The sequence below is a fragment of the Nomascus leucogenys genome, chromosome 19 (assembly GCF_006542625.1).
Source record: "Nomascus leucogenys isolate Asia chromosome 19, Asia_NLE_v1, whole genome shotgun sequence".
Taxonomy (NCBI): domain Eukaryota; kingdom Metazoa; phylum Chordata; class Mammalia; order Primates; family Hylobatidae; genus Nomascus; species Nomascus leucogenys.
This window is the reverse complement of record NC_044399.1, coordinates 54,104,925-54,129,352: the sequence shown is the minus strand read 5'-3', so window position 1 is coordinate 54,129,352 and position 24,428 is coordinate 54,104,925. Positions and strand designations below refer to the sequence as shown.

Below are 24,428 nucleotides of genomic sequence, written 5' to 3'. Positions count from 1 at the left end.
TAACTTAGTGAGCTGATATTTCATCAAATTACCACAGTTAATAGAATCCATGGTTAAAAATAAGATAGCATTTACAACTATATAATTCCACATGAAGTACCTAGAGTAGCCAAAATTCATAGAACCAAAAAGCAGAACGGGTTGCCGGGGGTTGGGGGAAGGGGGATTGGGAGTTGTTTAATGGGTATAGAGTTTCAGCTGCAAGATGAAAGGAGTTCTGGAGACTGGTTGTACAACAATGTGAATGTACTTAACATTACTTAACTGTGTGTTTAAAAATTGTTAAAATGGTATATTTTATGTTATATGTATTTTACCACCGTTTTTAAAAATTAAAAAGAGAAAAGCATTTGTAATAGTGTCAAAAACCATCAAATTCCTAGGAATAAACTATCAAAAGATTTATAAGATCTCTATACTAAAAATCTGGTGGGGCACGGTGGCTTACACCTGTAATCCCAGCACTCTGGGAGGCTGAGGTGGACAGATTACTTGAGGTCAGGAATTCAAGACCAGCCTGGCCAACATGGTAAAATCTTGTCTCGGCTAAAAATACAAAAATAATTAGCCAGGTGTCATGGTAAACGCCTGTAATCCCAGCTTCTTGGGAGGCTGAGGCAGGAGAATCGCGTGAACCCAGGAGGCAGAGGTTGCAGTGGGCTGAGATCGCACCACTGTACTCCAGCCTGGGTAACAGAGTGAGACTGTGTCTCAAAAAAAAAAAAAAAAATCTATAAAACATAATTAAGATAAATTAATGAAGATGTAAATAAACGGAGTGATATTTCTTGTTCATGAGGACTTCACGTTTTAAAATTTCAAGTCTTTCCAAATTAACCTACAAATTAATACAATCCTTAAGAAAGTCCCAGAACTTTGAATTTGTTGTTTTTATTGTTTCTATTGTTTTTTCATGAAACTAAAGCTGACTTTGAAATTCATATGGAAATGCAGAGGACTAAGGATATAGCTCAGGCAGTCTTGAAGAGCAGAGCTGGAGGGGAGGACTTCTGTTGTCAGATAGCAAGACCTGTTTTAAGACAGTGCTCATCAAATTGGGGTCCCTGGACCAGCAGCATGAGCATCACCTGGGAGCTTGTTAGAAATGGAATTTCTCCGGCTCCACCCTAAACCCTGTTCAGTCAGAACCTGTGAGGTTGGAGCCAAGAACTCTGTGTTTTAACAAGCTCTTGAGGTTATTTTTATGCTCTTTAAAAACACAGAATTAAGACATTTTGACACAAGGAAATATAAATCAACCAGTAGTCTAGAAACAGATCCATACATACACAGTGATTTATGGCAAAGGTGGAGTTGTGATACAGTGAGGAAGGATAGACTTTTCAATCAATATTACTAGATAATTTATATACCTACAGGAAAAATGGGCATCTTACCCCTACATCATATTGTATATAAAACATAATTCCAGATAGATCAAATATATAAAAGTGAAAAGCAAAACTATAAAGCTCTTAGAGGATGAATGTTGGAGAACATCTTTGAGACCTTAGGACAGTCAAACAGGACAGTAAAGCTCTAACAAAACAAAAAATGATATGCTGGACCATAGTTAGCACTTCTTTTTATGAAAAGATACTATTACTGTTGTAAAGCACTTAGACTACTGCCTGACCAGCACATAGAATGTGTTATATAAGTGTTTATTAAATAAAACTAATAAATAAAATAAATAACAAAACAGCAAAAACAGGAAACTTGTATCCAGAACAAATAAAATTCTGGTTAGAACCACCGTTGTAGAGGCTTTTGCAGTTGAGTAGTTACTGCATTTTTCTCAGAACAAGAGGCTAACTCTCTAGTTGTCAGCCTTTTGGTAATCTCTGTTATTTAGGACCAGTTTCAGAGCAAACTGTTCAGAAATTTTCATAGCATTTCTGAGAAATGATTATGAATTATTGGAATAAAAATATGAATTATAAGAATTAACATGTATTTTATATCTTCATAAAAATGTGTCCTTTGGGGAGAAATAATTAAAAGTAAAGTGTTTACTATAACTATACAGAAACATATCAGAGCCTTTTCATGTGCTAAAATAACCCAGCTTTTGGGAAAAAAATTCTGAAATTTGGGAGCGTTGTATATATGCATATTGGATACTTCATACAAAATATTATTAGTAGCCAGGTCTAGTGGCTCATGCCTGTAATCCCAGCACTTTGGGAGGCCAAGACAGGAGGATCACTTGAGGCTAGGGGTTTGAGACCAACCTGGGTAACATTGTAAGATCCATCTCTATTTAAAAAAAAAAAAGAAATTATTAGTGACTTAAAAAAACTAATGAAATATTTTTCATTACTTTACTTTTATAGTATACTATAATTACACTTTGGGTGTAATTATATTTCTGTCTTTATATGTTCTGTTTATGTTTTTAGCAATACTAAATTTGATGTAAGATTGCTATATTTTTTGTTGTTGTTGAGACAAGGTCTTGCTCTGTTGCCCAAGCTGAAACGCACTGGTATGAACACAGCTCACTGCAGCCTGGACCCCCCAGGCTCAAGCAATCTTCCTGCCTCAGCCTGTCAAGTAGCTGGTACCAGAGGTGTGCACTGCCACACTGGGTTAATTTTTTTTATTTTTTATTTTTTCTAGAGACAGGGTCTTGCTGTGTTGCTTAGGCTGATCTCAAACTCCTGGGCTCAAGCAATCCTCCTGTGTTGGCCTCCCAAAGTGCTGGGATTACAGGTGTGAGCCACTATGCCCTGCCTGCTCTGTCTTTTTAAGGATTTTAGCAGTAGTGGTTTTGTAAAATACATATTTTTTTTGTATATATAACACAAAATGTACCATCTTAACCATTTTTAAGGGTACAGTTCAGTGGCATTAAGTACATTCACAGTGTTGTGCAACCATCGGTATTATCCATATGCAGAACTTTTTCAGCTTTCCAAACTCTGTATCCATTAAACAATAACTCCCTTTCTCCCCTCCCTTTAGCCCTTGCAACTACCATTCTACTTTCTATCCCTATGAGTTTGACTACTCTAGGTACCTTATTTAAGGGGAATCATAAAATATTTGTTCTTTTGTAGGCCGGGCGTGGTGGCTCATGCCTGTAATCTCAACACTTTGGGAGGCCAAGGCGGGTGGATCACCTGAGGTCGGGAGTTCAAAACCAGCCTGGCCAACATGGTGAAATGCCATCTCTACTAAAAATATAAAAAATTAGGCCGGGCGCGGTGGCCCACGCCTATAATCCCAGCACTTTGGGAGGCCAAGGCAGGCAGATCACGAGGTCAGGCGTTCAAGACCAGCCTGGCCAATATGGTGAAACCCTGTCTCTACTAAAAATACAAAAAGTAGCCATGTGTGGTGGTGCGCGCCTGTAGTCCCAGCTACTCGGGAGACTGAGGCAGAAGAATCACTTAAACCCTGGAGGCGGAGGTTGCAGTGAGCCGAGATCATGCCACCACACTCCAGCCTGGGTGACAGAGCAAGACTCTATCTCAAAAAAAAAAAAAAAAAAAAAAAATAGCCGGGTGTGGTGGCGGGTGCCTGTAGTCCCAGCTACTTGGTAGGCTGGGGCAGGACCATTACTTGAACCCTCGAACCCAGGAGGTGGAGGTTGCAGTGAACCGAGATGGTGCCATTGCACTCTAGCCTGGGCAACAAGAGCAAAACTCCATCTCAAAAAATAAAATAAAATAAAATAAAAGTAAAAATTAATTAACAAATAAAAATACGAAAATTAGCCAGTCGTGGTGGCATGCACCTGTAATCCCAGCTACTTGGGAGGCTGAGGCAGGAGAATTGCTTGAACCTGGGAGGCGGAGGTTGCAGTGAGCCAAGATTGCACCACTGCACTCCAGCCTGGGTGACAGAGCAAGACTCCACCTCAAAAAAAAAAAAAAAAAAATTGTTCTTTTGTGACTGACTTCACTCAGCATGGTGTCCTCAAAGTTCACCTGTGTTGTGTATATCAGAATGCTATTCCTTTTTAAAGTGGATTGATACTCTGTTGTTTCTATACCACATTTTCGTTTATTTTATTTTGTTTTATTTTATTTATTTTTTATTTTTTGAGACAGAGTTTCGCACTGTCGCCCAGACTAGAGTGCAGTGTTGCGATCTCAGCTCACTGCAACCTCTGCCTCCCAGGTCCAAGCAATTCTCCTGCCTCAGCCTCCCGAGTAGCTGGGATTCCAGGCGCCCACCGTCACACCCAGCTAATTTTTTTGTGTGTTTTTAGTAGAGACTGGGTTTTACCATGTTGCCCAGGCTGGTTTCAAACTACTGACCTTAAGTGTTCCACCTGCTTCGGCCTCCAAAAGTGCTAGGATTACAGCTGTGAGCCACCACACCCAGCCTATATCACATTTTATGATCCTTCACAAACATTTGAGTTGTTTTTGCCTTTTGGCTATGTGTATAATGCTGCCATGAATATTGGTGTGCAAATATCTGACTTCAGTTCTTTCAGGCATGACCCAGAAATGGAATTGCAGAATCATGTGGAGTACTATATTTAATTTGGAGAGCATTTTTTCTAATGCCTAGATTTACTTTTTTCATACAAAGATAGCATAAAATATCTTCTACAGAATATAGAGCAGTCACTAAAAGTTTTACAGCTCCTGTTATTCCCTGATGCATTTGGTTTTCCACTCACAGAATTAGTGAGTAGCCGATGGGCGTGGTGGCTCACACCTGTAATCCTAGCACTTTGGGAGGCCAAGGTGGGCTCATCACTTGGGCCCAGGAGTTCGAGACCAGCCTGGGCGAAACCCTGTCTCTACAGAAAATTAAAATAATTAGCCAGGTATGGTGGCAAGTGCCTGTAGTCCCAGTTACCCAGGAGGCTGAGGCAGGAGAATCACTTGAGCCTGGGAGGCGGAGGTTGCAGTAAGCCGAGACTGCACCACTGCACTCTAGCCTGGGCAATAGAGTGAGACCCTTTCTCAAAAAAAAACAAACAAAAAGAAATAGTGGGTAGCTAGAATTCTATGGTAATAACAAATTATATCAGCTTATATTTAGGTCCATGTTTTCAGTCACTCATTGCCTCTTATTATCAAGGCTGAAACTCTGTGCTTATTTAACCTCTTAATATGTAAGACACCATTCCAAATCTGTTAAGTCACAATTTGGTGTTTTCAACGTCTTCTTTTATCTTTACCAATTTTTGGTATCTGAGCAGTTTAGCTGTTCTCAAGTAAACTTCTTTCTTACACTTTTACTGAACAGTAAAGAAATGTGTTTATAAGATATTTCAGTAAATATGAAGTTTGTAATAATTGCATTATAATGTTAAAATATACCAAAATTCAACAAAGATGATCTTAGGAATTTATGACCTTATTTTCCCTTCATTGCTACAGAATTTTGGAGGTAGTTGGTTAACTTTTAGTCTACATTTTTCTCTTTATGGATAAGACATCTTTAGTCTCACAGAGCTTAACCTGCTTATTCAAGGGCACATAGATAATGGCTGGGATGGTAGAGGAATTCAAGGTAGTTTAGGAAAGAATTGATTTTTTTGTTTTGGAGACAGTCTCACTCCGTCACTCAGGCTGGAGTGCAGTGGAATGATGTTGGCACACTGCAACCTCTGCCTCCTGGGTTCAAACGATTCTCATGCCTCAGCCTCCTGAGTAGCTGGAACTGTAGGTGTGCACTACCACGCCCAGCTAATTTTTGTTATTTTTAATAGAGATGGGGTTTCACCATGTTGGCCAGGCTGGTCTTGAATTCCTGACCTCAAGTGATCCGCCTGCCTCAGCCCCAAAAGTGGCCACTGTGCCTGGCCAGTAATAATTAATCTTAATTTGTAGATTTTTACAAAGCATGGTAACACATTATGTTGGCACCTTATTATATTATTACTTGCCATGAAGCAAATAGAATATTATGACTATTATTTTTGATACAGGGTCTCACTCTGTTCAGCCCAGGCTGGAGTGCAGTAGTGTGATCATGGCTCACTGCAGGCTTGACCGGACACAAGTGGTCCTTCCACTTCAGCCTCCTGAGTCGTTGGAACTACCTGCACATGCCACCACACCCAGCAAATTTGATAAATTTTTTTGTAGAGACAGGGGCTTGCCATGCTGCCCAGACTGATTTCAAACTCCTGGTCTCAAGTGATTCTCCTGCTTCAGCCTCCCGAAGTGCTGGGATTACAGTTGAGCCATCTCACCCAGCCATAAAGTTTTTTTTTTTTTTTTAGAATTTGGAATGTATGTTGTCTTAAAGAAAAAATATTTTAAGTAGTGTTTAAGTTTCTGAGTTGCCTTACAAAAGCCTATATAAACCCCAGATTGCCTAGGTCATAGTAATAAAAGTATTATGTCACGATAGCTAGTTATTATTTACAATGTTGTGTCCTTGGGAGCATATGTTCCCAGTTCTATCTAGGGAATGCCCAAAAAAAGAATCGATTAGGTGGATTTCCATGAGCACCAGTCACTGTTAGTTTACATTTCTGTTTCAGAAGAACCACCTTTGTATGCCCTTGTCCCTTTGTAAAAGAAGACAAAAGAAAAGTCTCTTTCTTTGTCCCACTTTTTATCCCTTTCTTGCAATGTACCAGACAGATGTAAGGTACTAGGAATCAAATAGCTGGGACATCTGCCCTGGAGGAACCAAACTAGATGCAGTGATAGAGAATCACTGGATAGAGATGGAGTCACTTAGATGAGGTGGTTGAGAAGGCTCCCTCACAAAGTGACATTTAGGCCAAGACCTAAATGAGACAGAGCCAGCCTTGTAGGCATTGGGTGATCACTTCTCAAGTTCTAAATTGAATGGAAATAAGAGCAGTAACCCCCTATTGGGGGGCATGGTGAAGACTGAATTAACTCTATCCAGATGTTTGTGTAGATTATGGCTTGAGCTCTTACCGGCTGGGGTTGGCCTGCTGCTTAGGTAGGTTAGATTGGTGTTCTCTCCATTGCATTTGGTTGCTGACATTTTTAAAAAATGCCATTTTCTTATAAGTCAATAGAGCTTCATAAATCAACATATCTCCTGTTTAGTTTTCTTCTTACTTACCCAATGTCCCATGTTATGATCAATTCTTACTTCATGGGCAGCAGTGTTTTATAAAATATATTGAATATAGCCTATGTGCAATCGCTTCCTTTCAGAAAGACTTTCTTAAGTCTTTATATCTCCCAGCCAAATAGACATCAATCATTACATTCTTCAGTGATGCTATTATCCAGTTAGTTCCTTCTTTAAAGCTTTTCAAATGTCTGTCAGATTGTATCTTATTTTCAGTGTTTAGTGAGAATGTTTTGGTTGACCTTCAAATAAAAATCTTAGGCAAGCCTCTTGTTCTCATACCAGTGTAGAAAACAGTGTGTCTTTGTTATCTAAGGAAGATATTTCATCCCTTTGCTGTGCAAGCGTTTGGGACAACCTTTTTAAAGGTGGGTTTAACTCTGACAAGCCCATGGGCTGAGCTGGTCTGTGCACTGCACCATTGTTGCTGGCAGAATGATCAGTGTGGTTGGAAGGTGAGCACCGTTGCCATGCCCACCCCAGAGAGGGATTTTCTGTTAAGGGTGAGTGTAAACGCTGGAGGAGGAGAGCTCCTGGAGGGGCCAGATGTGCTTTTCAGTGGGAACTCTCATAGGCTCCATTAAGCTTTACTTATTCTTACTTACTTAATGCTCCCAACTCTGTGAGAGATGGGAATGCTACTCCAATTTTAGAGAGGAGGAAAGTGAGACACCCAGGGAGGTCAAGTAACTTCGCCAGGTCACTTGGTGGGGCTGGGATGCCTCTCAATCTTTCACTCTGCAGACTTTTCCCACTGTTTTACAGAGCCTTTTCCTCAGTACTCTTCCATTCTGTTGTCATGGGATTATAGATGATAATCCCTTTAATAAGATGAAAAGAAAATGAAGGCAGTAATGTGACCTGTTGTGGGTAGTGGAATCAGTGTTGCAGATTTACCTAATGAGAAAAGTCCTTTCCTTTGAAAATTCTTTTTATTTATTTTTTTTGACATAGTTTTACTCTTGTTGCCTAGATTGAAGTGCAATGGCGCAATCTCGGCTCACTGCAACCTCCACTTCCCAGGTTCAAACGATTCTCCTGCCCCAGCCTCCTGAGTAGCTGGTATCACAGGCACCCGCCACCACGCCCAGCTTATTTTTTGTATTTTTATTAAAGACTGGGTTTCATCACGTTGGCCAGGTTGGTCTCGAACTCCTGACCTCAGGTGATCCACCCGCCTCAGCCTCCCAAAGTGCTGGGATTACGGGTGTGAGCCATCACGCCCTGCCTGAAAATTCTTGAGATCACATTTTATAATAAAATCTGACAAGTAGTGTTGTACATTTTAAAGAATTAGTGTTTTTTAATGTCTTCTCTTTCATATTTTTATAGGGCCATATGCACCTATTTATGTTGGTAAATTCATTCTTTTTGTAGATTTAAGTTAATGGAGGCCAACGAGATAAGGTTACACATTAAATCTTGTAAACTGTATTTGAAGGGGATGAAAATATTTTAATTTGCAAAGTTAATTATAGAAGAGTAAGATTAGAATATATATTTTATGGGGGCAGGGATCCTGTCTGTTTTGTTTGCTATTCTGTCCTTAGGGCCTAGTATACACTGCCATGTAGGGAGTAGGTGCTCAAGTGAATTAATGAACAAATTTCACTAAGGTTATGTTCTTTTGATTCTTCTCTCTTATTCATGTATTCTTTACGTACTCCTCTTCCTTCACCATCTCCAAGTCCTCTTTTTACATTACTCTACTTTCTAATGTTTCTTTGGTAGTATCATCCATGTCCAGGAAGTAGTCATATCTTAATTTAGCTATTTAAATGAGCACAAGTTTATTTAGAGAAAATGTTATAAAATAATATAAAGGTGTTCTGGGACTTAGGATACCAAGTGTTAGTACCAGCTTTTGCTATTAATAGAGGTGTGACATTGAGCAGATAATTTAACCTATTGGTGCTTCATTTTCCTCTTAATTGTAAGGGGGTTGGTCTAGATTAGAGGTTAGTTGGTCTAGATTAGAGGTTAAAAATTCAAGTGCCTGTAGGAGTCAGGCAGGTAATAAAAATGAGTGAAATGAACTGTAAGGAGTCATAGGCTGAAGGACTTCTTGCTAACCTTTAATGAGAGTTTGGAGTTATGAATGAGTTTGATAAAAGACAAATATTTTATCTTAGCCTAATAGTTCTTTTTTTTCTTTTTTCTTTTTTTAATCATTCTTTTTATTATTATTATACTTTAAGTTTTAGGGTACATGTGCACCATGTGCAGGTTTGTTACATATGTATCCATGTGCCATGTTGGTTTGCTGCACCCATTAACTCGTCATTTAGCATTAGGTATATCTCCTAATGCTGTCCCTCCCCCCTCCCCCCACCCCACAACAGTCCCCGGAGTGTCATGTTCCCCTTCCTGTGTCCATGTGTTCTCATTGTTCACTTCCCACCTATGAGTGAGAACATGCGGTGTTTGGTTTTTTGTCCTGGTGATAGTTTACTGAGAATGATGTTTTCCAGTTTCATCCATGTCCCTACAAAGGACATGAACTCATCATTTTTTATGGCTGCATAGTATTCCATGGTGTATATGTGCCACATTTTCTTAATCCAGTCTATCGTTGTTGGACATTTGGGTTGGTTCCAACTCTTTGCTATTGTGAATAGTGCCACAATAAACATATGCGTGCATGTGTCTTTACAGCAGCATGATTTATAGTCCTTTGGGTATATACCCCGTACCATAACAGAGACATAGATCAATGGAACAGAACAGAGCCCTCAGAAATAATGCTGCATATCTACAACTATCTGATCTTTGACAAACCTGACAAAAACAAGCAATGGGGAAAGGATTCCCTATTTAATAAATGGTGCTGGGAAAACTGGCTAGCCATATGTAGAAAGCTGAAACTGGATCCCTTCCTTACACCTTATACAAAAATTAATTCAAGATGGATTAAAGACTTACATGTTAGACCTAAAACCATAAAAACCCTAGAAGAAAACCTAGGCAATACCATTCAGGACATAGGCATGGGCAAGGTCTTCATGTCTGAAACACCAAAAGCAATGGCAACAAAAGCCAAAATTGACAAATGGTATCTCATTAAACTAAAGAGCTTCTGCACAGCAACAGAAACTGCCATCAGAGTGAACAGGCATCCTACAAAATGGGAGAAAATTTTTGCAACCTACTCATCTGACAAAGGGCTAATATCCAGAATCTACAATGAACTCAAACAAATTTACAAGAAAAAAACAAACAACCCCATCAAAAAGTGGGCGAAGGACATGAACAGACACTTCTCAAAAGAAGACATTTATGCAGCCAAAAAACACATGAAAAAATGCTCATCATCACTGGCCATCAGAGAAATGCAAATCAAAACCACAATGAGATACCATCTCACACCAGTTAGAATGGCAATCATTAAAAAGTCAGGAACCAACAGGTGCTGGAGAGGATGTGGAGAAATAGGAACACTTTTACACTGTTGGTGGGACTGTAAACTAGTTCAACCATTGTGGAAGTCAGTGTGGCGATTCCTCAGGGATCTAGAACTAGAAATACCATTTGACCCAGCCTAATAGTTCTTAAAGTTGGCTACACTTGAGAATTACATGGGGGGTATTTTAAAAAACACTGATGCCAGCCTGGGCAGCATAGGGAGATCCTGTCTCTACAAAAAATAAAATAAAATATATTAGCCGGGCATGGTGGTACAGGCCTGCCGTCCAAGCTACTTGGGTAGCTGAGGTGGGAGGATTGCATGAGCTCAGGAAGCCGAAGTTGTAGCTTGCCGTGATCATGCCACTGCACTCCAGCCTCAGTGACAGAGTGAGATCCTGTCTCAAAAAAAAAAAAAAAAAAAAAAAAACAGCCACCAAAACTGACGCCCACATTCTGCTCTCAGGGATCTGATATACTTTTAGAATACCAAGCTTCCCAGGTACTTCTAATGAGTAGCTAGATTTTCAGTGATTAATTGTACTCTAAGATGTTTTCCAAACCTGACTTTTGGAAACAAGAGAAGGACCAAGGATGGCATCAACTTTCAGATAAATAAACAGGTCTTTCTCCTTTATTTGTAGTAATCTTTACTGAAAGTAATTGTTGTGGATGATACCCAGAGACAATATCAGATTCCAAGTTGTCATCAAAGAGAGTTTAAATTGTGCTCATTATACCAAGGAGTCAGTGTTTATCATAGTACATTTTGTCCCTGTTTTCACTTATCCAGTACTTTCACTTTGTTTCCCACTACATTTGTGATCATACTGGATGATTTCTACTGTATTCTCTGAGTAATGGTGGTCACAGCTTTCTCTGGGGTTACATTTTAGTGTGTGCATATTCGGTTTTGATATAGGCCAGTCTTTGTTAAGATGCCCCTTCTAGGAATGCATTTTCATTAAAATTGGAGACTCCCTACCCTAACAAATGCCAGAAAGCATTCTCATATGTTTTAGAATGATTTCTGTAATACACATTGAGAAAAAGAGAACTTTCTGTTAACTGGGAAGATTTTCAAATCTGTGTTTAACTGTACCCTGATATTTTGGAAGAATTAATTTTGTCCTATTTAGAATGAGATCACCTAGCTTATCTCTTTTCTATGTTTTTTTCCTCCCGCTTCTATCAGTGTTTGCTTTCACAACCAAAGTTCTGGGCCATTCAGACATCAGCCTTGATCCTCCGGACAAAACTTGAGAGAGGAAGCACACGCCGAGTGGAACGGGCAATGAGGCAGACACAGGTAGGAATTAATGTGGCAATTTGTGTGGGTCTTCCAACTCTCCATTGCTATCAATAAGCATACATGTTTGTTATGAATGAAAGAATGAAATGGCTTACATTTTACTCAAATAATTTGTTACTGTTTAGAGAATAAGTTCTATAGTTTAATTTCTTGGTTCCAAAGTCCAGCTCTGTGACTTAGCAGCTCTGTGAACTAGGTATTTAACCTCTCCAAACCTCATTTTCATCATCTGTAAAAGAGGTTAATAATAATAACAGCACTTAGGCTGGGTGCAGTGGCTCACGCCTGTAATCCCAGCACTTTGGGAGGCCAAGGCAGGTGGATCATGAGGTGAGGAGACCAGCCTGGCCAACATGGTGAAACGCCGTCTCTACTAAAAACACAAAAATTAGCCAGGCATGGTGGTGGGTGCCTGTAATCCCAGCCACTCAGGAGGCTGAGGCAGGAGAATCGCTTGAACCCTGGAGGCAGAGGCTGCAGTGAGCTGAGATCGTGCCATTGCACTCCAGCCTGGGCGACAAGAGCAAGACTTCGTCTCAAATAATAATAATAATAGCACTCACAGGTTTATGGTGAGCATTAAAAGAGACAATATAAGAATTAATAAATAAAGATATACAGCCCCATAGGTATGGGTTGTATAAAGAAATAAAATTCATCCTGATGCAAAAAATATTCATAAACTAACCACATGTAAGATTAATCCATATTCAGGTACCGTTCTTCATTTAATGCTAATGTTTATTCCTATCCAGTGAGTCAATAGCATTTAGTCTCTTTTACACATTTTCTCATAAACTATCCATGATGCAAATTTATTACCAAGAAAAATGGAAAATCTTACAATAGATGTAGGATTTCGTAACATCAATGTCTTAGTCTGTTTGTGCTGCTACAACAATATACCTGAGACTAGGTAATTTATAAAGTGCTGAAATTCATGTTCTCACAGTTCTGAAGGCTGGAAAGTCTAAGATCAAGGTGCTGGCAGATTCGGTATCTGGTAAAGCCTCATTGCTCATGGATGGCACTGTTTAGGTGTTCTCATATGACAGAAGAGTGGAAGAGAGTGAACCCATCCTTTTACACCATTTTATAAGGGCCCTAGTCCTGCTTATGAGGGCTCTGCCCTCAGGACTTAATAATTTCCTGAACATCCTACTGCCTAATACTTTCATATTGGCCATTAAGTTTCAACATACATATTTTGGAGGACACATTCAGACTATAGTAATTAATGAAAGTGATCTTTTTTTTACTTTTTTTTGACATAGGGTCTTACTCTGTTGCCCAGGTTGGAGTGCAGTGGCACAATCTCGGCTCGCTGCAACCTCTACCTCTGAGATCCAAGCAATTCTTATACCTCAGCTTTCTGAGTAGCTGAGATTACAGGCGTACACCACCATGCCCGGCTAATTTTTGTATTTTTAGTAGAGATGGAGGTTTCACCATGTTGGTCAGGCTGGTCTCAAACTCCTGGCCTCCAGTGATCTGCCCGCCTCTGCCTCCCAAAGTGCTAGGATTACAGGTGTGAGCCGCTATACCCGGCCAAAAATTTATTTTTATTTTATAAAAATTTCAAACCTACGTAAAAGTCGTAAGAGCAGTATGAAGAATTCCCATGTGCCCTTCACCGTGAGATCCCGTTTAGGCCTTATCAATTTGTCCTCATAACGTCCTTTGTAGCACAGGGATCCAAGCCTGGCATTTCACTGTCATGTCCTCTCAGACTCCTTTATTCCAGAACAATTCCTAGTCCTTTTTTGACCTTGATGGGTTTGATGCTTTTGAAGATTATGGGCTAGTTATTTTGGAGACTGCCCTTCAGTGTAAGTTTGATTTCCTCATGATTTGATTCAGGTCATAGAATTTTGGCTGTCATATTATAGAAATGATGTAGTACTCTTCTCCCCTCAGGTGGTACATGATATTCACTTATCCTGTCACTGGGGATGTTATCTGATTATTCAGTAAGCTTGTGTTTGTGAGATTCCTCCCCAAGTAAAGTTACTCTTTTCCCATTGTAATTAATAAACATTTTCAGGAAGTGATATAGTTTGGGTATTTGTCCCCTCCATATCTCTTGTTGGAATGTGATTCCCATTGTTGGAGATGGGGCCTGGTGGGAGGTGTTGGGGTCATGGGAGCAGACTCCTCATGAATGTCCTAGTGCCCTCCCCACAGTAATAAGTGACTTCTCCCTCTGTTAGTTCATGTGAGAGCTTGTTTGAGAGAGCCTGGCTTCTCTTTTGTTTCCTTTCTTGCCATGTGATCCACTTGCTTCCCTTCCCTTCTGCCATGACTAAAAGCTTCCTGAGGCTTCATCAGTAGCTGAGGTACCATGCTTGTACAGCCTGCGGAACCATGAGCCAAATAAACATCTTTTCTTTATAAATTACCAAGCCTCAGGTATTCTTTTATAGCAACACAAAACAGATTAACACAGGGTGTTAACTTTGAGACCGTCTGGTTTGTCATCTAACTTTCACCCATAGGTTTTAGCATTTATTCTTTTGTTTTTACATTTTTATTTATTTATTTTTTACTTGCCACTATACTAATGAGGAGGTTTTAGCATTTAAAAAAATGTATGTATTTATTCATTTATTTCTTAGAGACAGGTTCTTGCTCTGTTGCTGAGGTTGGAGTACAGTGGTGCAATCATTGCAGCCTTTGCCTCCTGTGCTCCAGTATTCCTCCTGTCTCAGCCCTCAGCCTTACCACTAGTTAGGGCTACAGGTGCATGCAACTGTGCCTGGATAGTTTTTTAATTTGTCATATGGGACTCTCACTATGTTGTCCAGGCTGGTCTCGAACTCCTGACCTCCAGCAATCCTCCTGCCTTGGTCTCCCAAAGTGCTGGGGTTATAGGCAGGAACCACTGTGCCTGGCCTGGTTTTATTATTTATTGATGTATCTTCTCTGCATAAGTTAGCATTATGTATTGCCAAGTGGGAATTTTCTAATTCCATGATTATTTAATAATTTTTTAATTGGTATTCTACTGTAAGGAAGAGCTTTCTCTTCTCATTTATTTTTCCATGTATTTATTTACTTGATTGTGGACTCATGGATTCCTGTTTTATTTTATGGGGTGCAATCTTACATTATCATTACTTATTTACCTTACTCTTTTTTTTTTTTTTTTTTTTTTTGAGACAGAGTCTCACTTTGTCACCCAGACTGGAGTGCTGTGACATGATCTCGGCTCACTGCAACCTCTGCTCCCTGGGTTCAAGCAATTCTCCTGCCTCAGCCTCCCGAATAGCTGGGATTACAGGTGCCCGTCACCACACCCAGCTAATTTTTGTATTTTTAGTAGAGACAGGGTTTCACCATGTTGGCCAGGCTGGTCTTGAACTCCTGACCCCAAGTTATCTGCCCACCTTGGCCTCCCAGAATGTTGGGATTACAGGCATGAGCCACTGCGCCTGTCCTATCTTATTCTTAACTTATTATTGTGACAAAATTTTAGCCCATTTGGATAGGTATTAAACATATTATTTGTTGCTGTATTAAAAATAAATCCACAGACAAAATGCTGTGATAAAAACAGAAGTGGGTTTTCTCTGTCGGAGAATGCTAATTTTAAAACCTCAACATCTGTTCTCCCTGCTCCCCTGCCTTTTTGTTTTTGAGACAGAGTTTCACTCTTGTTTCCCAGGCTGGAGTGCAGTGGTGCAATCTTGGCTCACTGCAACCTCTGCCTCCCAGGTTCAAGCGATTCTCATGCCTCAGCCTCCTGAGTAGCTGGGATTACAAGCACATGCCGCCATGCCCAGCTAATTTTGTATTTTTAGTAGAGACAGGGTTTCACCATGTTGGCCAGGCTGGTCTTGAACTCCTGACCTCAGGTGATCCACCTGCCTCGACCTCTCAAAATGTTGGATTACAGGCGTGAGCCACCGCGCCTGGCCCCGTTCTTTATTTTAGTAATAGAACCTCCTGAATTTTATCCAGGCACATCCCTTCCTGTCCTCTTTTGCAGGTTGGAGAGGCCAGGTGACTAAGTTGTGAACAGTAGGATGCGGATGAATTGATATGTACCGCTTCTGGGTCATACGCTTAAAAGGGAATGTGTGCTCTCCTGGCACTTTGTCCCTTCCCATTGGCTGGGAAATCAGGAGAACTGGGCTGCCAGCTTAGACCAGAGATGTTTTGAAGGTGGCTGAGCCCTTTTTGCAGTTCTGAGCCATTCATTGTTTTAGTCTTTTTTCTGCTGTGATAACAGGGTACCATAGACTGGGTAATTTATAAAGAAAAGAAATTTATTTCTTACGGTTTTGGAGACTGGGAAGCCCAAGAGCATGGTGTCAGGATGTGGTGAGGGTCATCCCCTGGCAGAAGGGTAGGAGGCAAAAGGAAGTATGTGCAAGAGAGAGAGCTCCGTTTTATAACAAAGCCACTTCCATGGTAATTAACCCACTCCCATGGTAACAGCATTAATCCATTCGTGAGGGTACAGCCCCCACCTCCCACCACTGTTGCATTGGGCACCAAGTTGCCAACACATGAACTTTTAGAGGACACATTCAAACTATAGCACTGTTGAATTTATAAATGAAAGAGAACCAGAATTCTGTCTTGCTCAAGTCTACTTTTTGATCTTTTTGTTAGAGCAGTTTAGTCTATATCCTAATTAATATTCCCTTATTCCAAAGTTTAAAAAAAAAACAATTGAAGTATATTTTATTAATTTCTAGAACTAAAAATATTTCTGATGGCCACCTCACTAAGTTTAGGGCACTCTATTGATGCTTCTTAGAAATACAAATATTATTCCTTTGGTTTTGTATATTCCATAGCTCTGTCCACTGAGAAGGGCCTAGAAGCATTTACACCTCAGTAGCAACAAACACATCTAGTGCCAGATTTTATTTTTTAAGTGTCAGTCTTCAATAATAGGTAGCAGAGCTCCTTGGATAGATGGCTGGTTTTAGGATTGGGGCAGCTGGGGCAGGGAAAATCATGAGCCTGGAACTTCTTGTAGTGCCAGAAGGTAAGGTAGTACTTAACCAAAAAAAAAAAAAAAAAAAAGAAATGAGGCATGTCAAAAGGACACAGGAGCTAATCTAAAGAGAACCCAGTGGTCAAAGCTAGAACAATTTGAGCAGCAAATTAAATAGTACAGTTGACCCTTGAACAACACTGCTTTGAACTGTACAGGTTCGCTTATATATGGGTTTTCTTCTGCCTCTGCCATCCATGAGACAGCAAGACCAATTCCTCCTTTTGCTCCTCCTCCTCAGCCTACTCGATGTTAAGACAATAAGGAGGAAGACTTTTATGGTGATCTACTTCCAGTTAATGAATAGTAAATATATTTTCTCTTTTTTTTCTTAATAGCGTTTTCTTTTCTCTACCTTGTTTTTTGTTTGTTTTTTAAATTTTTTATTTTTTGTTATTATACTTTAGGTTTTAGGGTACATGTGCACAATGTGCAGGTTTGTTACATATGTATCCATGTGCCATGTTGTTTTGCTGCACCCATTAACTCGTCATTTAGCATTAGGTATATCTCCTAATGCTGTCCCTCCCCCCTCCCCCCACCCCACAACAGTCCCCGGAGTGTGATGTTCCTCTTCCTGTGTCCATGAGTTCTCATTGTTCAATTCCCACCTATGAGTGAGAACACGCGGTGTTTGTTTTTTTGTCCTTGCGATAGTTTACTGAGAATGATGTTTTCCAGTTTCATCCATGTCCCTACAAAGGACATGAACTCATCATTTTTTATGGCTGCATAGTATTCCATGGTGTATATGTGCCACATTTTCTTAATCCAGTCTATCGTTGTTGGACATTTGGGTTGGTTCCAACTCTTTGCTATTGTGAATAGTGCCACAATAAACATACGTGTGCATGTATCTTTATAGCAGCATGATTTATAGTCCTTTGGGTATATACCCAGTAATGGGATGGCTGGGTCAAATGGTATTTCTAGTTCTAGATCCCTGAGGAATCGCCACACTGACTTCCACAATGGTTGAACTCATTTACAGTCCCACCAACAGTGTAAAAGTGTTCCTATTTCTCCACATCCTCTCCAGCACCTGTTTTTTTGTTTTTTTAAATGAGACAGAGTCTCATTCTGTCGCCCAGGCTGGAGTACAGTGGCACAATCTTGGCTCACTACATCCTCTGCCTCCTGGGTTCAAGCAATTCTCTTGCCTCAACCTTCTGAGTAGCTGGGACTACAGGCGTGCGCCACCACAACCAGCTAATTTTTGTATTTTTAGTAGAGACACATTTACCATATTGGTCAGGCTGGTCTTGAACTCCTGACCTCATGATCTGCCTGCCTAAGCCTCCCAAAGTGCTGGGATTACAGGTGTGAGCCACTGCATCCTGCCTCTTTTTTCATTTTTCTAGCTTACTTTATTGTAAGAATGCAGTATATTAAGCTTTTCCAACCCGCCTTACTGTTGTAATATTACATATTAAGCTTGTCCAACCTGCCTTGTTGTTGTTGTTGTTGTTGTTGTGTTTTGTTGTTTTAGGCTTTTAGCAGCCTGAAACCATGTTTTTTTTAGTTTCTGTCTCTAGTGATAAGTGGAAAAGAGGGATGAGGAAGGGGCTTTCTCCTGGCTTAACCAGAAATAGAAACTAAGAACCCATGACTCTATCTGTTCCCTTGGATACCCCTGCTGGGTATATAATACATATAACATACAAAATATGTGTTAATTGTCTATTTATGTTATCAGTAATGCTTCCAGTCAACATTAGACTATCAGTTAAGTTTTTAGGGAGTCAAAAGTCATATGCTGATTTGTGACTGCATAGTGGGGTTGGCATCCCAAACCCCGCATTGTTTAAGGGTCAGCTGTATTTGATTATAACTCAAAGTATAAGATAAATATACATGAGTCCATATTGTTATAAATGAATGATAAACATTGATGAACGATAAATTTTGGATAAATGGAGGAGAGGGGACAAATCTTCCTTACAGTAGAATTCTAAATAATTTATGTAAATATATGCCCCTCCAAGAGGTAGAGATTAATACCCGTTAACTGTGAGCTGGACTTAGTGACTCGCCTCCAAAATATGGAGTATGGAAAGGGAAAGATGTCAGTTTTACAGTGGAAAAAAGTGGCAAAGACTACCGTAACCTCGTGATTATAGTTAATATCACTGATGATAAAACTGTTAATACAGGTTCAGTCTCCCTTATCTGAAATGCTTGGGACCAGAAATGTTTTGGATTTTGGACTGTTTTCAGACTTCGAAATATTTGCATATACATAATGAGATATTTTGGGGATGGGACCCAAATCTAAACACAAAATTCATGTTACTAGGGTGCAACACCTGTTGACGAGAAATAGAAAGAAGCAGAAGAAAAGGCCAATCTGAGGTGTTGGCTCAGTAGAGCCTATGGTATTTCCCACTTTGCTGTCCCCTTGGGCTGAAATGGCCGGACCTGTCCTCTGCCTTCTCTTCCCTATCACTGGATATGGGCAGCCTCAGGAAGGGGCATGACCTCAGGCTAGGTGCTCTCTAGCTGAGGTGATGCTGAAAAAGCTGATAGTCCGAGGCAATCTGTTGTCCCCACTCCCACAGCTGGGCCCCACCATGTAGAGCAAAGAGGGAAGGTGAAGATGTAGTTGATTAGCATTTTCAATTATGGTGGGTTATACCACTGTTTTAAAGTTTGTTAAAAATTCAGTTTACACTGAAACTGTAAAATGTTGAAATGGCTAAAATATAGTTTATTTAAGGAAATACACATAATACTTTTTTTTTACATTATGGAAAAAGTTTAAGTGTCTGTTGTTGTTAAAGCTTCAGCCTTCTTTTTTTTGTTTTTTTGTATTTGAGATAGGAGGTCTCGCTCTCACCCACAGTGTAATGCAGTGGCGTGATCTCGGCTCACTGAAACCTCTGTGTCTTGAGTTCAAGTGATTCTCCCATCTCAGTCTCCCGAGTAGCTGGGACTACAGGCATGCACCGCCGGCTTAATTTTTTGTATTTTTAGTAGGGTTGGGGTTTCGCCATGTTGGTCAGGCTAGTTTTGGCCTTCTTAATAGAAATAGTACTAGACTACATTCACTTATTGATGAAGAACATACTGACCTAGAAATAATTTGCCTTTTAGCCATCTCTTTCAGTAACTTTGGCAAATAAAATAGCTAGGTCAGCATTCAGTTTTCTTTTATAGCAGCCAATTAAACTAAAAAAGTGAATCTTTTATGTGTTTATAAGTATATAGCTTTTTTTTTTTTTTCTGAGACGGAGTCTTGCTCTGTCACCCAGGCTAGAGTGCAGTGGCGTGATCTCAGCTCGCTGCAACTTCTGCCCTCCCAGGTTCAACCAATTCTCCTACCTCAGCCTCCCAAGTAGCTTGGATTACAGGCACATGCCATCACGGCTGGCTAATTTTGGTATTTTTAGTAGAGACGGGTGTCACCATGTTGGCCAGGCTGGTGTTGAACTCCGGACTTCAAGTGATCCGCCTGCCTCAGCCTCCCAAAGTGCTGGGATTACAGGCGTGAGCCACCACGCCCAGCCTGTATATACCTTTTCAATTCTAAACCTGCATTTGTGAAGATTATGTTTTTAGGTATCAAATAACAAGAATGTGTTTTGAGTGGGAAACATAGATTTAAAAGAAGGCTGGGAGCAGTTGCTCACACCTGTAATCCTAGCACTTTGGGAGGCCAAAGCAGGTGGATCAATTGAGGTCGGGAGTTTGAAACCAGCCTGGCCAACATGGTGAGACCCCCATCTCTACTAAAAATACAAAACAATTAGCTAGGCATGGTGGCGGGTGCCTGTAATCCCTGCTACTCGAGAGGCTGAGGCAGAAGAATGGCTTGAACCCAGGAGGCGGAGGTTGCAGCGAGCCGAGATTGCGCCACTGCACTCCAGCCTGGACGACAGACCAAGACTCTGTCTCAAAAAAAAAAAAAAAGAAGAAGAGTCAAATCACTGTGCTCTGGCATTTTACCTTTGCATTGGCCTTACTATATTTGGGGTCCGTTCATTTTGCCATTCAAATGCTGCATTATCAAGAGAGTTGCGTAGCCCACTACCTGTAGAACAGAATTAGAGAGTTACTTCTGCCTCCGCAGGGTAGTACTGTAGAAAATTCTCTTTACTTCCCCAACGCAGAAATCTTGGAAATTAGTCAGATCATGTGACAGGATGAATGCACAATTTGTCTAAGTTTTTGTCAATGTTGAGGCATTTAGCTCATAATCTGAACTTCTGCCAATTCCCCTGATTCAGAACTTGATATTACTTTGTTGAAATTACTGCATCCCTGAGGAATAAGAGGAAAATGATTTTAAAATTACATGTGTATATTAAGACAGTGTTGTGTTTTTTAATTCTGTTTTAGTTTCTATGAAAATCTGTTCCCTTCCACAGCAGTGTAAAGTGATAAAATGGTAAACTTAAAACTTGAGGAAAAGGCTGGGTGCGGTGGCTCATGCCTGTAATCCCAGCACTTTGGGAGGCTGAGGCAGGTGGATCACCTGAGGTAGGAGTTCAAGACCAGCCTGGCCAAAATGGTGAAACCTTATCTCTACTAAAAATACAAAAATTAGCTGGGCATGGTGGCGGGCACCTATAATCCCAGCTACTCAGGAAGCCGAGGCAGGAGAATCGCTTGAACCCATGATGCGGAGGTTGCGGTGAGCCGAGATTGCACCACTGCACTCCAGCCTAGTGACAGAATGAGACTCTGTCTCAAAAAGAAAAAAAAAAAAAGACTTAAAAAATAAGCTAGAAAGGACCCCCTTAGGAAAAAGTTTAATCTTGTTCTATTATGTGTTGAGGAAATGCAGGTGTGATGAAGTCAGGTAACCTTGCCCCAGTTTGTCTGGCTAGTTAGTGACAGTCTGGACTACACAGACTTACACGTTGCAGGCAGTTACACTGAAGGCTTCAACGGCAAGTCCTAAGGAATGGCAGATTTGGAAGAGATCTCTAAGTGAGACGTGCCAAACTTGAAAAGAAAATGTTTAATCACACCTAAAGGTAAATAAATCATGATTATAAGAGCCACAGAAGAAGAAGGAACTCCAAGTTGAGGACAATCTATTAAAAACACCCTGTCTTCTGAAATTATTTTGGGCTGCAATTTTTTATTGCATGTTCAAGGCAGTGGTGATGTTAGTGACAATGAAGAAAATAATGTTTATGGAAACTATTTTAATGGCTATGATTCAGAAGCTGCTTGAAACAAAATAAGATTATATTCTTCAGTAATCATTTATACCCTGCTTTTCTACCAGTGGAGTATAAAATAGTGTTCTCTATCATCATTCCTCCTTTCCTTCCCCATCTGATCTAAATTCTTTTTTTTATTTTTTAAATGAGACAGAGTCTCGCTTTGTCACCCAGGCTGGAGTGCAATGGCATGATCTCGGGACTGCAATCTCCACCTCCTGGGCTCACCTGATTCTCCTGCCTTAGCCTCCCAACTACAGGTGTATGCCACCACAGCTGTCAATTTTTGTGTTTTTTATAGAGACAAGGTTTCACCACATTACCCAGGCTGGTCTTGAACTCCTGGGCTTAAGCTATTCACCTTCCTTTGCCTCCCACAGTGTTGGGATTACAGGCATGAGACACTGCACCCAGCCTTAAATTCTTATATTCAACATTTTATCAGAATATCACATCCTTTTCTTTTATATGCTGTGGTTTATGCATGTCTCCCAAAGTTGATGTGTTGGAAACTTAATCCCCAGTGCAAAAGTATTGAGAGATGGCACCTATAAGAGGTGATTAGGTCATTAATGGATTGATGCCAATATTTCAGGGGTTAGGTTCCTGATAAAAGAATGAGTTTGGCTTCCTTCTCTGTCTCTCTCTTGCCCTCACTCTCCCTCTTGTGCCTCTGCCATGGGATGATGCAGCAAGAAGTCTTTTCCAGATGCAGGCCCTTCCATCTTAGACTTCCCCGTCTCCAGAACTATAAGAAATAAAATCTCTGCTCGTTATAGGTGACCCAATCCTAATGTTCTGTTACAGCAACACAAAGGGGCTAAAACATTTTATAATCCAAATGTGAAGCAAATTAATGGAAACTACATGCATTCAAAGGGACCATCTTATTTATGTCCAAGACAAAACATTTTTGAAAAAAAAATTGTACAAACCAAATTTGTCATTGCCTTCTTTCGTATCAAACTCCTTTCACTTGGTGTTAGATAAACTCAGTTCAGTCTTTGGAGATCAATGTTAGATTGTTTTATGTTTATTACTGAAATAATCTTGATAATGAATTTTAATTACTTGGTTATCTCTTACACCTGTTAATTTAAGTCGTGAAGGTCTGTCCCTGTCCAAGCAGTTGTGCCTCTGAAGATGTTTGCCCAACAGGAATATTTTTCTTCTTCCTTGGATTTCCGGGAGGACATTGCATTGAATTGGAAATTTGAGATTGTTGCAGTTTTCTGTCCCTGAAGTCTGTTTATACTGCAATTTGACTTTCTTAACTGTGTTAATTAAGTCAGATTTCACAATTTTTAAATGACTTTTTTCTTAGAATATTTGTTCTTTTTTTTGACTTTTAACTTAGGCTCAGGGGTACATACACAAGTTTGTTAGATAGGTAAATTGTGTGTCTGAGGGTTTTGGTGTACAGATTGTTTCATCACTCAGGTAATAAGCATAGTACCTGATAAGTAATTTTTCAATTCTTAGCTCCTTCCACCCTCCACCCTCAAGTAGGCCCCAATGTCTGTTGTTCCCTTCTTTGTGTCCCTGTGTACCCAACGTTTAGCTCCCAATTATAAGTGAGAGTATGCACTATTTGGTTTTCTGTCCCTGCATTAGTTTGCTCAAGTTAATGGCCTCTGGCTCCATCTTTGTCGCTGCAAAGAACATAATCTTGTTCTTTTTTAGGGTTGTGTAGTATCCCATGGTGTATATGCACCCCCCTCCCCCCCTTTTTTTTTTTTGAGATGGAATCTCGCTCTGTCGCCCAGGCTGGAGTGCAGTGGTGCGATCTCGGCTCACTGCAAGCTCCGCCTCCTGGGTTCACACCATTCTCCTGCCTCAGCCTCCCGAGTAGCTGGCACTACAGGCGCCTGCCACCGTGCCTGGCTAATTTTTTGTATTTTTAGTAGAGGCAGGGTTTCACCATGTTAGCCAGGATGGTCTCGATCTCCTGACCTTGTGATCTGCTTGCCTCGGCCTCCCAAAGTGCTGGGATTACAGGCGTGAGCCACTGCACCTGGCCAGGCCTACCCATTTTCTTTATTTAGTCTACTGTTGATGGGAATTTAGGTTGAGTCCGTGCCTTTGCTGTTGTGAATAGTGCTGTAATGAACATACACACACATGTCTTTATGGTAGACTGATTTATAATCCTTTGGGTATATAAACAGTAATGAGATGGCTGAGTCTAATGGTAGTTCTGTTTTAAGTTCTTTGAGAAATTGCCAAGCTGCTTTCCACAATGGCTGAACTAATTTACATTCCCATCAACAGTATCTAAGTGTTCCCTTTTTTCCACAACCTCTTTAGCGTGTTATTTTGTGACTTTTTAATACCCATTCTGACTATTGTGAGATGGTATCTCATTGTGGTTTTGATTTATATTTCTCTAATGATTAGTGATGTTAAGCATTTTTCTCATATGCTTGTTGGCTGTGCATATGTCTTCTTTTGAAAAGTGACTGTTCATGTCCTTTGCCGACTTTTTAACGGGGTTGTTTTTTAT

At 40.3% G+C, this 24,428-nt stretch overlaps 1 protein-coding gene across 2 annotated transcripts in view; it reads left to right on the top strand.

Moving 5' to 3' along the window:
- TTC27 (tetratricopeptide repeat domain 27) overlaps positions 1-24,428 on the top strand; it is a 194,512-nt gene that overhangs the window by 63,080 nt on the left and 107,004 nt on the right. For both annotated transcript variants that reach the window (XM_003262719.3, XM_030800389.1), the window contains exon 10: positions 11,630-11,743. In XM_003262719.3, the coding sequence (XP_003262767.1) occupies positions 11,630-11,743 (114 nt within the window). The remainder of the gene's footprint in view (positions 1-11,629; positions 11,744-24,428) is intronic.